Genomic DNA, 17031 nt, shown 5'->3' with positions numbered 1-17031 from the left:
TTAAGACATCAGGAACTACATCCATATAACACAAGAAATGCCACAAACTTCACCCTGCCCTTACACCGCTTAAGCCTCTCTGAGAAGAAACCCTCATACCAAGGAGCGCTGTTTTTCAACCACCTGCCCGATCATCTAAGAAACCAGCCACCTCAGTGTTTCGCGAACCAACTAACAAAATGGCTGCAAGAAAGGCCCTACTATTCAGACTCCGAATTCTTGAGCACCTGAATCAGTGCAGCGGAAGACAAGAGCTCCCTCTGGACATCAAACTTTGTATCAACTTTGCATTATATAACTATGACACAAAAACTATTTCCATTGTATAAATTTTACTAACCACAACTTTTGTTTTATGACGCATGTACTATTCTCTATGAATATGTAAATAAAGAAATTGTCTATTGTCTATTGTCTATTGTCTATTGTCTAGATAAGGGGTAGGGTACGATAAATGGACCGGTTTTTTTTATATCGAAGAATATAGTCATCGATACCTAATATTCACATCTCAAATCCTAGACTATCAATCGATATAAAACTATTAAGTACAAATATTTATTATTATAATAGGAATATAGGTAAACTCATAAATAATTAAATAATAAATGAACCAGAACGAGTACAATCAAACAGGAAAACTCATAAATAATTATGAGTCACAATAGTTTGTCACAATTATTGAATTGTTTATAATTATACACATGTAATAATATATAATTACGTGTATGATTTGAAACTGTTTACAGCTGTTGATACAGATTAATATATCTATATCAACAGTAATAATAATAACAAAATAATCAATCAGTAGCCTAACAATTGGTTATATCGATGCTTATGATTAAGTAATATCGTTTGCCAATTTCGATATAAAAACCGGGTCCGCTTATCGTACCCTACCCTAGATAAATAACATATCCCATGCATTACTCTATTGTGGCAAACAAGAAATGTTGAATATAAACTGTTTGTTTTATGCTTCTGTAACTTACCTTTAAGTTAACAAACAATCCAAAAACATTACACAATGATCTTACAATATGGTACACTTCTAGGACTTATAATAAAAAGAAGGTATTTCTATTTTGCTTACTTGGACTTGTGTTTTGGTCTTTTCTTCTTAGATTTGACTTTGCTCCCAGTTCCATCTAGGAGGTTAGAAGACTCAACAGACGTTGCAGTGAAGCATAAGGAAGTTCTCAAGTTTATATGACTTGATGAGGGACTGTACACAAGTGTGCTACCTTGAGGTCCTTCAGAATCCATTCCAAGCTTTATCTAGTAATAAATCAAATTAGAATAAACTTTATTCTCAAATAACAATACAATTTAATTGAATAACTTCTAAAATAGGTTATGATTGTGTAAAAAACTGTGTTCAAAAAATCTCCTAAGGGCTAATTTAGTAACCAATTTTTCTAAATTATTCTTTGACGAGTACTCTGTACAAACACAAAATTATTTAATACATATACTCATTAACGAACCACTGCTATCAAATAATATCGAACCACTGCTATCAAATAATATATCACGCACTAAACTACCAACCTTTCTCTCTCAATTCTAGAGTCTACGTCTACTTCTATGCTTGTAACGCAACAAATTGTAACTTGCAATGTTGCAACAATCAGTGATTTGATTACTACAGAATATACGGTTTCGGTTCTTACTTTCTTGCTACTTGTTTTGTTGGTGGCCATCAAACCACTCAATCAGATGGCATGAATGTGCCAAAAATGCCAATTTGCCAGTTAGTGCAGTATACCTCTCGGCCAATACAAATAAACCAGAGGCAGAAACATACAACACTCCTCTGGAAAAGCTTAGATCCTGGATGTGAATTTTACATCTGAGGGTAAGGCTAGACTATTTAACTAATCTAAAGGGATACCGCGATCAATTATAACGTACCCACCAGTTAAAGGCCTTAATGAATATACAAAATGAACCCCATAACATACAAAATGTTTGTATTGTATATATTATGGACTCACTTAATTAATTTGATTTCTTTATTTCCAATGGACATACATCCACATTTTACAATATTGATAGTTGATTATCAGTAATAAAAATTCAATAAATTAAATTTAAATAATAACTAAAAATTCAACCAATTTTACGAAACGCACAACTAAAATTGTTAGCAAAAAATTATGTATAATAAATTAAAATAAATAATAACTAAAAAATTCAACAAATTTAACAAGACGCATAACTAAAATTGTCAGCAAAAAACATAGATACAGTAATTAATGTGCTAGAAGTAAATAAATTAGTAACAGATATACCATGGGTATCAAAAAGGAGATAACATACAAAATAATTATTAACAATCAACAACAATAAAATAATTTCCTTTTAAGGATAACAAAAACAAGATAGCCTGTGCACAAAAATGTCACTTTAAGTACAACAAAGGGTAACTAACAAAGCCTGGTTAGGGGAATAGGAGACAAAGTTTAGATGACTATACGCGGGTACCCAGCCGTTGTATCCGCTCCAAAGTACTGTTGGACTTCAAAAAAGATGAGGGGTGTCTTCTCTCAAACAACTCCAGGTATATTGTATGCCTATGAAATGTAACGTTCACACGTTCCAGAAGAAATGGAGAATCAAATCATTAATAAGTTTGTAAATGAATATGGCATCTTCGAACATCTCTTCTGGCCTCTAGGGAGTACAAATGTAGGTATTATTCGAAGTCGGCGAATTATACTTCATTATAGTTGTACCTGTAGCCAACAATGTTTACAATTTTTCTCTGAACTCGTTGAAGTTCTTGCCTAAAGTAAACCTGATGAGGGGACCATACGGTGGAAGAATATTCCAAAAGAGGACGGATGTGCGCACAATATATGGCTCTTAATGACATTGGATTATTTAGTTGGCGAGAGAACCGTGACATCATTCAAATCCTTGAAAGGGTTTTGGACGTTCACTACCTTCATGTGTTAAGAAAAACTGATCCGCTACGATTCGAGAACTGGTTCTATCCTCTCCTTCTGCTGTCAAAATATCGAATACATACAGTTAAGCCTACACGTTAGTTGTTTATTAAAAACTCAACCAAAATGGCAAAGGTCGTGCCAAAATCAGTGTACGAAAAGAAGAAACATTTTTGTTTAGATAAAAGAAACTCTTTTTATCGCCCTCTTAAGTAATATCAAATATATATCGTAAGAACATTTTATTCTTTCCATGAATGGAGTGCAGTATACAGATCATACCTTTCTTTCCAAGAGTGAGTTGTTTTTAATTTCTATGACTTCAAAGGAAATTTCTTCACAGGCGTGAATTTTATCATTCAATGCTTAGATTCAAAATTAGTAACTGAATTGTAACGGTTAATAGATGTTTTTTTTATCTGTAACGATCAGACAGATACGTTAATTACTACTATTATACTCTTTAGTGGGAGATTAGCGTAATTGCCTAGTGATGGTATTATGATAATGTTTGAGAGGATTTCACTTTTATTTTATTAGAAGATAATGAGTCACTAGGCAAAAGCCAACGCGTGAATAATTTACAACACGATAAAATAATTGCTTCATATGTTTCATATTGAAATCTCCAAATACAAGACCTCAGCACTTCATGTGCCTACGCTGAAAACAAATCCAAATAGCAATATTTAATGTAAAGGAATTGATAAAAATTGTAAATAGGAATTCTATAAAGACCAAAAAAAATCTACCGGCACAATTTGATTTAAATATGTTTTCAAGGTCTAACTTTACTTCATGGACATTTTTACTTTGGTGTTAGTTTTTTGTTAAGTAGCATATATTATTTCTCTCTGTGTTTACTTGACACAAAGCAGATTCAACCTTGTAAACAGTAGAGTAGATAGGTAATGCAAAACATGCATTTGTTCTCGAAAGTCGAAGAATATATCGGAGCCTTAACCATCACACTGAAGACGATTATGCAGAAGTTAACTGTCGGTTTTTTGCCATAAATATTTTGATGGAAGCAAAAAAATTAAAGCAAACCTACTTAACAACCTTCGTTGCTAATAAAAATAGTTCAAATTGTAAGAAACAAAGTTATAACTAAAACGCAGGAGCAATTTAAATGAATTTATAGATGTTACAGTTCTACTTAAAAATGCAATAAGTGATACGAAGCAAAGATAGTGTTTACTGATCGAAGTATAGAATGGCAGTTTTATATTTTTGTAAGTTAAAAAAATTTATTTTTTCTCCAGACAAAGTTAGAGCTAAGAAACCGTATCTAACACTTTACCTTGAGAATGTTTAATTGTAAATATATATTTAGCTAAATCTGAAATATGTATTAGCCTAAACAATAATATTGTAGAGCAAGTTAATACTTTATATAATATGGTGTAAAACAAATTAATTAAAATATAAATTAAACACAATTTATTACAAAATCTTGTCTTGTTGTGTTGGCGACTCTTTACTTTTTTGTGGTAATCAATAAAACAACGTTTTAAAAAAACAATCACGACTGCCGAGCAGACTCGGAAATACTGTTTCCCCTGTTTTAGCTTCCAGTTGTATAGTTGCACCATTCTTGAGGAGTTGGTTACACACGGGTTTGACTGTTCGGTTATAAAATAAAGTTTAATAAATTTAAGAGATTAGTTTTTAAGGTAAGTTGTTTACGCATGGAAAATAAAAATGTTACATTCTATATTTAATGATATCAGGAATCTAAACGTGACTTTATTATTGCCAGCTAAATACATTTAATTTAGTGACACAGGCCTAGTCCTTGAAAGTAAATTTTGACGGCTTGTTCTTAGTTTGAACGATTTTTAAATAAAGTTATTTGTAAATTAGTTTGCATTATTAATAAAACGCCATGTTTTAAGGAAAATGTGTATGTTGTAATTATGAATTTTTAATCATCATTAAATTGGAGCCACTCCTTCAACTTAATGGATGAGGTTAGGATAAACCTAACCTATGATTTATATAATTTTTAATTATCATGGTTAAATAAACTTTTCGGGGTACTTTGGTATTATCCAGAGGCAACTTTTTTTGGAAGAGTTTTCTTACCAGTAACCAAAATCACTACATTATTAGAAAACAGACTTTATTTGACACTGTGAAAATTACGTCATTATGAACAAAAGGATTACGTTCTTCTGATTCGCAAAAGGAAGCGATGTTGGGAAAGAGGCTACTCTGTCCCTATCTACTAATGTTTTTTGTCTCAAATCCAGACTTTTTTTATTCACGAATAATTGTTTGTTTACAATTTTGTTTTTGTTTTATTCCCTGTAGCCGATGCTATTTGAGCGGAAAATCTAAGAAAATAACAAACATACTACAACTTTAGTATTGGACTTTGCGATTGTGGTTTTGTCCATTTTACCATCAATCTTAGTAAAAACTTTAGACGTAGCAACTGGTGCCAACAGTCAGACATTTGAAAGCTCGTGGAGAGCCGTAAAATGCAGTTTGAAAAGTGGTATACCAGCCGACCTTGCAGAGTATCCCTGTGAATATTTATATAGGAAGAGAGATACGATTTTCTGAAGAGTTCAACCATTTCCTAAAAGCAATGAAAAATTGCTACCCGGGAGAAAACATATAGATAGTTCGACAAGTTTCCATTTTTTATTCTAATTATTTTTATGTTATAATTTATTTTTCTATTCCAAATGTTATAAATATAGCTTAATGTTATTGCTTTTGAACATTTCAATTTTAAAGTAACTTGTAATAAGAAGTGAATTTTAAACTTTAAGCAAATCCTATGCAGGATACTGTCCAAATTGTTAAGGAAAGTTTCAATATTAACTTTGCTATTATTTGGAGGTCGGTAGACATTAACTACAATAGGTTGAGCACTCTTAATTAGACTAATACAAAATTAAAAAACACTCTCCACCAAAAACCAATCAAACTCACTCTTGCACATGTTACAAGTATGCACACCCTACCCCTAGTTTTGCTTTTGTGTTTTTAAATAGAAACTGTTTTGAAACCGTTGATTTTACGTAAGATTGTAAAAGTTTCTTGTGATAGCCAGTTCTCAGACAGACATATGATATCCGGATTTAGATTAGATGATTCACAGAATAAATTGAATTGGTCAACTTTTAGATTTTTGATTATGCCTTGAATATTACAGTGAAATAATACCAAGCTGCTTCTAGAGACAGACTGAGGTGTGGGTGCTCACACTCCTTACAATCACCTGCTCTATCACTGAGCAGTTTCTCTTCACTCTCAAAAAAGGCACAGTTGATTATTCCCTTGATCCAGCAGGACAGTTCGAGAGATAGTCTATACATATGTATTACAAACATAAAAAATTAAAAGTCGACATTTATAAACACTCATGTGATTTGAGCTTGAATTTAGGTACTATCTCAAGAGATGTTTTTCTTTTTCCAATGGCAGATCACGTGCCAGATCGCTCAATTTGATCTAACATTGGAAAAGTTGGATGGGAAGTGAACTTATTTATTATTGGTAACACATCTTTCAAACTGTTCCATTTTATATATACTCGTATAATAATTGCAAACTTATATTTTTCAGGTAACAGTTTGTTTATTCACACTCAAAACTTCTAATTGAAAATGATGACTGATCAGCAAGACCTCCCCTCAGATTCTGATGATAGTGATGTTGATTTTAAATTATCAGGTAAGTTAATGTTTAGTCAGCTTAGTCTACTTATCTAAGATAATATCATAGTAAGATACAATCAGATTGTCTGCTGTTTAGTAAGCTAAGCTGTTTATCAAATATATGGTACAATCAGATTGGATAGTGTTCTTGAAAACACTAATCCTGCCAATAGTGAAACTTATGTAGTGTTACATTTAGTAAATTTCAAGCCGATAAGATGGACTAAACATTAGTGCCCCCTCCATTGGTCAACATTGTGGTTATCTTGCCAATATTTGTCATAGAGCAGAAGGACATTGTAGTAAATCCAGGGCGGATTTCTCTTTTCACAGAAGCAGTAGCTTTCCGTGGCTATAGCACTCATGGTACCCAAAATTCCAGATAAGACAGCGTTTTAGTAAAAGTACTCAAAGTGTTTGTGAGAGTACGCACGGGATGCATTATATGTCATGGTATATATATATATATATATATATATATATATATATATGTATATACAGTGGCTGTGGGTTATCTGTATATTTAGCATACAATAGTATATTTATTATACCAGATCTGAGAAAACGTTCTTTGTAAAACTATACCCAACATACCCTACCATACCCTATTTAGAAGTCCGCATTTGTAACCCCGTAACGGTTTTTATATAATATTACCTTGACAGTGGTGCACAAGAGCCGCTTCTATGACAACCGCTTGTTGCGCAAGTAGTTCATGCATTTTCTACTAGATGTCAGCACTTCCTTGGTACTGTATTATGAGTGTTTGCACCTTAGTGAGTTCGCTATAGTCGCACAGTGCAGACAGCTACTGAGTGTTGTCGTATGTCACCCGTCCTGGAGTATTTTATGGTTATATTTCTAGTGTTTATTATTGCACCATGGAAATATCTTGTGGACAAATCGATAATTGGCTTCGTTTGTATGATGATGATATAAACACGGATAGTGAAAATGACTTAGTGGACAAAAGATTATAAAAAAAAATATCTTTTATTGCATAGAAAGATATAATATATGTCTAATAAACTCTACAAACCTGCAAACAAGAAAATTCAGTAAAACAACATAATTTTAGCCACGAAAACAAAACCATTTAGGGGTTAAGTATGTAATTGCAAATTCTCTACAATTACTGTATAAACTTAAATTTCTTTAATATTGAAATATGTTACAAAATGAATGTTTTTAATTACTTTGAGACGAGAATAGGTGTTAGAAAGATGAAATAACGTAAAAATGAACCACGCAATGTTCATTTTACTATTTTTGTTACGGGATGTGACAATTAAAAAAAAATTAATATTGAAATATGTTACAAAGCAAATGTTTTTAATAACATTTGAGACAATTACAGGTGGCAGAAAAACTAAATTACAAATATAATAAATAAAATTATCCAATCAAGATAATATAGTGATCCTCTGTCCTTATCTACTATTTGTTATTACGTGATGTAGATTGGTACATATGAATTATAGCTAAAAAATAATACATTTAATCTTTATGATCCCTTAAGTGATCTGAGCTTGAATTTAGGAACTACCGTAAGGGATGTTTCTCTTCTTCCATCTGAACTGCGAGTAATGGTCAGGGGCATTTCTGACCGCTACTTTCCTGTGACAGATCGTCCGTGATCTGAGTTCGTGGAAGTACTGATAAGTAAGAAATGCTCTTGGCCACAGTGTGGGCTTCAGTGCACCCTTGGTACCACCCCATGCTTCTGACAGAGAAAAAAAAACACCCTAAGAGGTAGTACTAAAATTCAAGCTCAAATTAGGTAAGTGCTCATAAAGATTAAATTTAATTTTGTTTCTACAGTATCTAAAACGTACGTACCTACTGTAATGTATTGTATATGTATTACTATTTTTCTTATTAACATTTATATTCTTGTTCATCAATTATGTTGGTATTACAAATCATACGTTTATTTAATAAACGTTACATTGGCGGAGCAAGTCACGTGATCCTACGAACCAATCACATCAAAGCATCATCCCTCTCCAACAAACTAGAGCCTTTCTCTTTCACTCCATGTTCTTCCAGCAACCATGTAACACCACGTATTTCTGTGTCCGCTCCGCCGGTGTAAATTGCAAAGTCTATTCGAGTATTATTTCACTCCTTTACAAATTAATGACATTAATGGTGCAGTGCATAGAAACATTACAGTTTGGCGGCGACATTACACCTACCTATCAATATCACGTAATAACAAATAAAAATGTTAAAACTGTTCACTTTGTAATATATTTAAATATTTAAGTTGATACAGTTATTGTAGAAAATTACCAGAAGTACAATTTTCGTGGTCAATAACTTCATCTTCTGTACTGTGTTTAGCATGGGATTTGATCATCTCATGAGTGCACAGTTCTAACTAACATCATTGCTGCATAGGGAAATCACATCCAGAGTTCTCTGAGGTCCTCCTGGAGTAAGGGTAAAAAAAATTGCCACTAAGGATTTAGATGTGGTGGGAGTAAGGTAATTTGTAGGTCTCTCTCACATATGGGAGTCAAATGGATTGAACAGGTATCAGTTTGTAAGCACGCATCTACTTTATTTCCGGTTTATATCCTTGGTTTTCTTCATTTTGCTAGCAACTTTAAATGAATAATTGTATTGGCCTGCTGTTCACTTCTGCTACTGAGCATCTGCAGTAGGAAAGTCCTTTGCCTTCTTCCTTTCTACAAGGGTAAGATCACAAAACTCCATCCATATATAGGCTCACTCTATGGTGGATTCAGTTGGGAAACTCCTAGATCAGCTGTTCAAGACTGTTTACAAACCTATTTTTAATCGTAAAATAGAAACTATGGACAAGTGTGTACCATAATAGTCTTCAAGTGAATTTTTGTGTTCCAGATGAAGAAAGTTTGCCCTCAGAAGAAGATTCAGATGGTAGTGTTGAGGAACCAGTTCTTGATAATGGGGAAGAACAAAACACATCAACAGGGAAAAGAAAAAAGAAACAAATAAAGCGTAGGTAAAGAAAGTAAAATTATTCATTGCTAGATTGATCAGTAGTTTCACTTCACAAATGGCATTGTAGTTTTGTTGGTTCATTGCCTCTCTACTGACGTAATGAAAATGTATATGTGCTTTGTTTCTGTTTCATATGATCATTTTAAATAACAGACAATTGTCTCAAAACTACAGAAAGTAGGTACCATACTGTTGTGTGAATGTTGAGTCCAAGATTTTCAGCTAAATTCACTATCAGATTTACTGTGAAATAAAATTATGTGACACTTGAGAGGTGCAATTTAAAATTATAAAGAAATAACACTTAAGTCCAGGAATTTTTATTAAAATACTTGTGCTGTAGGTGATAGGCTAATTTACCAGTTGAGTGTAGTGTAGTTAGATTATCTGTCAGAAAGGTGGTCCCTTGTGTCACCATCTGACAAGCAATAATTCCTCAGCTGGAATTTCAATGTCGATGATAAGAACTTTAAAACTGACAACAATGTAAAAATGCAATGGGGTCTATGTCTAAATTGAATTATTTAATATGATCAAATCATAATAATAATTGTAATATGATTACTCGTGGGAGTTTAGGAAATTCCGTGAAGTTGTGGTTCAGTCTATAGTGGGAAATAAAACATTTAATATCTACAGAAGTTAGTGAAAACTTTAGGCTTATGAAAAATTAGGACTGGGAAGTAACAGAACACAGATACAAAACAAAAGTAGTTACAAAAATCCTAAAATTCTATACTGGACTCCAAGAATTATTAAAGAAACCTAAAATAATCAACAGAGAAGATAGCATCAAATTATTAAAGACCTAGCAGCTGTTAATAATGAAGTTAATATATTTATTGTTGTTTGGTCATGTATGTATTAATTTTCTAAGCTTCAGCCAATCATGATACAACTCTGCCCCCCCCCCTCCTTCAACATATCTGTATAAGCGGATGTATATTACTGGCAGGTTCAGTATAGCATCAGTTGATGTTCTACCAATGGTTCATCGCAGCAAGGCTGAAATATTTCAAGATTTTAGTTTTGTTAGCAATTTTTCATATGATTTGCACAAGAAACGTTTGATAATAGTCATGGTACTGGCTGCTTAAGATTAGTAACTAACATTTTAATTAAGTGCTTCTAAATTTGTGTTAAACTGTAGGCTCATTAATATCTCTGGTGGCAATATACACACCTAGGCAGTGGAGAAATGTCAAGAATATAAGGAAGCAATTTTGTATGTACTTTGCCATCAAAAATAACAGGTCACAGTATCACCAAAAGCAAGAGACAGTTTCATTCTGCACATCCATTGTAAATCACATATATTCAACTTGATATCTCAATGTCAAGAAGAAGAAGATTTACAGTTTGGTAGGTTCCTGCTCTTCTTACTCATGCTCTTATCAAAATTCTCCTATAATACCTCTCTTTTGTCCTCTTTTCTCTAAAAAATCGTGTTTTCTATACTACATTCGTGTCAGTTTCACAATAGCTTTAAGAATTCTAAAATTAGAAAGAAATTTCTGAATAACGGTGGATGTAAAATACAAAAGGAAATGCAACAGATTTCATCTGTTATTTTTACTCTGTATTGATTAATTCTTGTTAGAACATTATTACTTAAAATAAAATGTCTGTCTGTATTTAAGTGCAGCAAAACAGCCAGATATAGGGATGAGTAATTCAAATATTTGTAATTGCAAATAAGACTAATAAATATTAGAATTTTATTTTATTTTCATTATTAAACATTATTATCAAATTATATATTTGTATTACAGGCAACAATGTCTACATGACTGTGTTTCGTTAAACTAAATAATTATGTTTAACTCTTTTTTGTTTCAAATAAAAGCATGTTCCATCTTCAAAAGGTAAAATTACAAATAAAAATTAAATAAAGTTTATTTAAAATTAATAAAAATTCACTGTTAACTCTAAAAAATAAGTTTTCAAAATGAAATAAAGTATGCCTCTTAAAATTAAATTATAAAAATAAGTTTTTAAAATTAAATTAAGTGTCCTTTATTTGTGTGTTATTAAGTGTCCTTTCTTTTTTACTTTCTAATTTATTGCAAAATAATTATATTTTAACCAAAACAATATCTTATCTATGTAAATATGTAATCCAAACTTTTATAAACATAGTTTATTCAATGGTTTATTCAGTTTGTTTCAAATATAATTATATAATTGTAAAATATGTTGTTAAATACTTTTCCAAACTCTTTTCTAATAACATTACTTTCTGGTAAATTTAATTTTAAATAACATTTTTTTAATAAACACTTCTGTTAAGAATGGTACAAATTAATAATATAACACATGGTTTCAAATTTTATATGTAATAATTCCCTACTTGTATGTATTTACACAGATTAACATGAAAACTTCTTTAGAAACGATATATACATCCATTGGGCACAGTTACAGAAAGAAAATACTGTGTGAAAACGTTGAATCAGAGTTAATGTACTTCTCCTTTACATTGTTTATCCTCCCGTCTGACTTTACCCAGGTTTACCCCTTTGAAAACATATGTTTCTATTTTTCACAGACAGAGTCAAGTAAGTTGTGTCTATCAGCAGGTTCTTCCAACTACTGCCTTATCTATCTAAAATCATCTCCAGCCACAATTCCTCTGCATAGCTAGACACAGATTACATTGTTTTACTATGACTATCCTTAACAATATTAACAATTTTTGTTTCTTGAATTTCTGTACAGGTATTATACCTGATTACCAGATTAAAGAATGTAAGTGAAACAGATCCTGATAACTTTGTACTGGTATTGATCTAAATTTGAAAGTTTAAAGTAAAATAAAACCAATAACTCTTAACTGAAGGATGAGAAAACATAAAGAATACAAATCTAAATTAAATGAATGCAGTATTAACAGTTATGTACTTCATGAAAATTTTCACTTTTAGGAAAAAAATCAAGAAAAAAGGTGCATGCAAAGACGAAAGTAGTGATGATGGCAATGCAGAAGAAGGTGAAGATGTAAAAGAATTAACAGCAGAAGAAGAAAAAAAGAAAGCGGATTCACTTTGGAATGGTAACTATAAACTCAGAATTTATCGTAATGGTAATATGAGAAATAATTCGTTTTTGTACAGTTACTAGATTTTTTTGTGTATTTGTACCTTTTATATTCCAAGAAATAGTAGCATATTTAATATATTTATCAAAGTTGCATAATTTCAATTTTTATCATCTTTCCGGTGTTTATATATAGAAATGTTCTAACATTTTATCTATTGACTTAGATTTCATGAAAGACTGTTCTCCACCAGTCCGGAAAACCACCACCAATGCAGACTCAAGCACGGAAACTAAAGAAACTAGAACTATAACAACTAAAACTCCTCTAACTGAGAAAGAGAATAAGGCTGTAGTCACGGAAATATTCGAGTTTGCAGGTGAAAAAATAAAGTAAGTACTGCTAAGCTCATTTACACACACCACTGTACTTCCGTATACACTCATAAATACTATAGATGTGTCATGATGCCTGGTATACAAAGGGTTGTAGAATCAAGGATTATAAAAGTCTCATTTCTCTATTGGCTATGCATTTTTTAACTCTCCCTTTTGGATAATTTGTTTTATTTAGTATTGTTGTGTAATCCATTTAAAAATTTGTAAAAATTTTACTCACAGTCCTGAAATTTTCCTTGGTTATTTGTCCTAACTAGAATTCGAAAAAAACATTTTAAAGTGCGTTAAGTGGTCTTCAAATTGAACGGATTTTATTATTTTATTTTAAATTTTTTGGGTACAACTCAGCATAAAAAAACAGAGATTTTAAAAACATAACACATTCTGTTTATCATCTGAAAAACTAATAAGCACTTTTCTGTGAAAGTAGACAAAACTTTCAAATCGATAACATTTATTAAAAAATTATTGGACGATAGGTGTGAAATCCTATTTCTCAATCACGTTATTCATAGTCAATTTCTGTTCTAAAAATTCAATTTCTTCACTATTTTCTTTAAAAACCAAAATTTTAGCTCTAAATTATTTTTACTAGAAGAACCTGTTCTTTAATTGATAAACCACCACTCTTTTACTTACATTAACATTGTACTATTTTTCAACGGGAAATTGCGTGCGAAGCCGCGGGCAACTGCTAGTATTATTATATATTAGATAACTTTTATATATATTGCCCGTCATATTGTACTTATGTAAATTATTCATTTTGAAATAACTGCTAGTTTTTAAGTGTAAATGCACTTTTTACTTCCAGAGTAGAGAAGAAGCTACCACCACAGCCGTCTGGACGGGGTAGGGGTGGGGTAGTGACCGCCCGAGGGAGGGGGAGGGGAGGAGGTGGTCTCGCTTCTCTCATCGGACAACTCGGCAGGAAGAACAAACTCAGCACACTGGAGAAGTCGAAACTGGACTGGGACCGGTTCAAGAAGGAGGAAGGTATTGAGGAAGACCTGCAGACGCACAACAAGGGGAAAGAAGGGTTCGTTTCCAATCTTTATCCTGAAAATTGTTTTAGTACAATAAAAGCATTGTAAATCATACATCAATCCTCCAAAAAGATATTTATGGTTTTTATTACCGTACTTGAAATTGTCAATTCTATAATGTCAGCTAGTAGATTCATTTCAATACATTTTGTTTTTCTGAGTTGCTTTTACTTATTGTACATTCTACACTTAAATAAAAAGAGATCTTGTATAGCTATTTTTGAAAATAAATATTACCTTTGCACATTATTAATAAGAGAATAAAGATACAGATGGATTGGACTAAATATTTAACATTTATTTGTTAAGAATTATTAAAAAATGTATTTACTATATTATTATTTTATTTTATTTTTACCTATAAATATACAAGTAATACTCTTTAGGTATAAAAAATTTATTAGGTTACTAATTGTAGTATAGTGCATAAAATAACTAAATGATTTTTTTAACTGCGACAATAGTTCACTCTGTATGATGTCATCATAATATACTAGCGATTGCTGGTATATTGTATGATTTTTTAGTAATCAAGTAGATCTTTGACAGCTCTAAACCTAACCTTGAAAAGTCCTTAATAATACACTATTAACCCTACATCGGGCGCTAAACAGAGTTTTCCTCCGTGTATTTTTTATTATTAAAAATAGTACTACTTTTCTGATGTTGGCAGTCGTTTCCCGCAGTGTACTTCACGAGCATCTTTCGGGGAAGCGAAACAATAGCCTCCCGCTTATCTTTGTCAAAATCTGTCAGTATGAGGTCTACTTCCGTGCGAGACTAGACGATTCCTCCGTGAGCGCCCGATGTTGTGTTTGTAGTGCTTGGACGAAATATCCGTGAGCGCCTTATTGTGTTTAGTTTTTATGGAGTAATAATCCATGTGCGCATAAATGTGTGACCTGTGATGGTATCTTTTTCAGTTTTACAATATATTTTATTTGAATTTTTTAAATGGAGAATGAAGACGAGAGACTTGTCAGCACAGTACCCGTGTGCTAGGGGTGCTCGGGAACATTTCAGTACTGTTTATGGAGTAAACATTGTCGTTATAAGAACCAGAAGGAAAATGTTTTGAAACTTTGTGTAGTGTTTAAAAAAATTTTAGTAAAGAATACATTTTTATTTCAGAGTAATAATTGACATTACAATTGTATAATATCTCAAGAATTGAAGTAAGTTGTTTTTGTGAGAAGCTAAAAACTAACCTTATTTCCTATATTATTACAGTAGGTTAAACATTTTTACAATTAATTGCATTATTCCTTAAAATAAATTATGTTGTTATTATACAATAACATTTTTTAAGATTGTGAATTTCTTATTTGGAAAATTCATTATATAAGAGAGTAATTTTTATTTCATTTCTAAAAATGAATATATTACATTGTAATTAAATCAGTATGAATATTTAAACAAATAAAAACAGTTTAAACGACTATGATATCCATTATTCGCTGACCTGGAGGAAACCTCCGTGAGCGCCTGATGGAGGGTTAATCCATTTGAATTTCTCATTTAAAAATGTCTATGAAACAAAAAATGTTGTGGTCAAAAACAGCAATAAGCCGAATTTATATCTGAGATTATAGTGGCATCTCGACCGTCGAATGCAATTATTTTTGTATTGCACCAATCAACTCAGTGAATTTGGTTTGTATTAGGTCAATATAGTTTATAATAAGGTTATATTCTACTTTCACCGTTTAGATATGCTGATTTTAGTGATCAAAATAATGTCTTAGTTAGATACTGACAAGTTCAGATACAACTATTGCTAGTCAGTCGTTGAATAAACTAATCTCAGTAATGTAATCCTAGTCTTGGCGTATATAAGAGTAGTTCAGGATGTTCAAGCCACCTCCCTGAAATTTTGAGACAAAAAATTTAAATTTTTAATTAAAATTTTTGCACCCAATAGTTTGGTTTAAGCTAGAACAAACCCTTATTTATGAGGTCTTAAAGCTCAACAATTTGCTGGGGAAGATTCCCAAGCCCCTACTTTTGGAGGATATTTTATACCTATTAAATCACCCAGTGGGTCAGCCCCCACACTAGTTTTCAATTCAATTAAATTCTTTATTGTCATTATTTAACAATTATACAAAATTGTGTGACATGCGTCACTAATCCCATTTTTCAGCCAATAAGCTTTGTCATGTATAAAACTTTCAAAATTAAAAACATAATAATAATAATTCAAATGTATTCAATACATTTCACAACTATACATATACACATGTTTTAAAATCTTTCATATCAACTGAGTCGCACATGCTTCAGCTCCCCACGTCTTTCAGCCCTGACAACATTGGTTGCTTTGTTCCAGGAACTCGCCCACGGAATAAAATGTGTTTGCTATTAAATAATTTTTCAACACCTTTTTGAATTTTGATTTGATTTTTTCTAGTAAACAAGTAATAAATCTGACATCCATGTGATGGGAGATGGCCATAAAATTACGGCAAAAATTAATCCGTGCTTTCGAAAAAATGTAGAGCTTCAAGGACAAATTATAAATACTACCTTCGAGTGCTTAGGGTTAACTCCATTGAATTGTGTAATAGTTTACTGTCAGCCTTAAAATTAAATTGATAAATAAGATACATACAAATAGTTGAGTATCTTAGCTAGCAGAGAGCTACAAACTAAGCAAAATCAATGGACCAAGGAATAAAAGGAAGTATTTCTCTCCTTAACAAAATTATTTATGGCTATAAATAAATCTTTTTGATAACCATTTTGATATGCGCTTTTTTATGTTGTAGATTTTTGGAGAAACAAGACTTTTTGCAACGCACGGACCTTCGTCAGTTTGAGATAGAAAAACAGCTGCGAACGACCAGTCGGAGCAATCGATAATTATTTTATTTAATATGTGATATCCTATATTTAAAATTTATGTAAAAATAAAATAAAAGCAAATATGCA

General features: G+C 31.7%; 2 protein-coding genes across 5 annotated transcripts in view; one reads left to right on the top strand and one right to left on the bottom strand.

Moving 5' to 3' along the window:
- LOC124353522 (DIS3-like exonuclease 2) overlaps window positions 1–1691 on the bottom strand; it is a 47957-nt gene extending 46266 nt beyond the window's left edge. Inside the window, exons 1-2 of one of the 2 annotated variants that reach the window (XM_046803399.1) lie at window positions 1555–1691; window positions 1097–1281 (exon numbers count right to left, since the gene is read on the bottom strand). In XM_046803399.1, coding sequence (XP_046659355.1) covers window positions 1097–1269 — 173 coding nt within the window. In that variant the 5' untranslated portion in view covers window positions 1270–1281; window positions 1555–1691. The other variant, XM_046803398.1, reaches the window with a different exon arrangement.
- Window positions 1692–3998: 2307 nt separating this feature from the next.
- LOC124353520 (craniofacial development protein 1) lies at window positions 3999–17031 on the top strand. Of its 3 annotated transcripts, none has more exons than XM_046803396.1 (7): window positions 3999–4189; window positions 6537–6644; window positions 9500–9620; window positions 12544–12671; window positions 12883–13048; window positions 13869–14093; window positions 16869–17031. In XM_046803396.1, exons 2-7 carry the CDS (start codon window positions 6578–6580, stop codon window positions 16960–16962), a joined length of 801 nt encoding a protein of 266 aa, XP_046659352.1. In that variant the 5' UTR covers window positions 3999–4189; window positions 6537–6577; the 3' UTR covers window positions 16963–17031. The 3 variants fall into 3 exon arrangements, with proteins under 3 accessions (XP_046659352.1, XP_046659351.1, XP_046659353.1); XM_046803395.1 differs by lacking the exon at window positions 3999–4189 and adding an exon at window positions 4479–4630; XM_046803397.1 differs by lacking the exon at window positions 3999–4189 and adding an exon at window positions 5341–5593.

Source organism: Homalodisca vitripennis, chromosome 2, assembly GCF_021130785.1.
Source record: "Homalodisca vitripennis isolate AUS2020 chromosome 2, UT_GWSS_2.1, whole genome shotgun sequence".
NCBI classification, from domain to species: domain Eukaryota; kingdom Metazoa; phylum Arthropoda; class Insecta; order Hemiptera; family Cicadellidae; genus Homalodisca; species Homalodisca vitripennis.
Note: the sequence above shows the minus strand (reverse complement) of the source record. Positions and strands in the feature narration are given on the sequence as shown.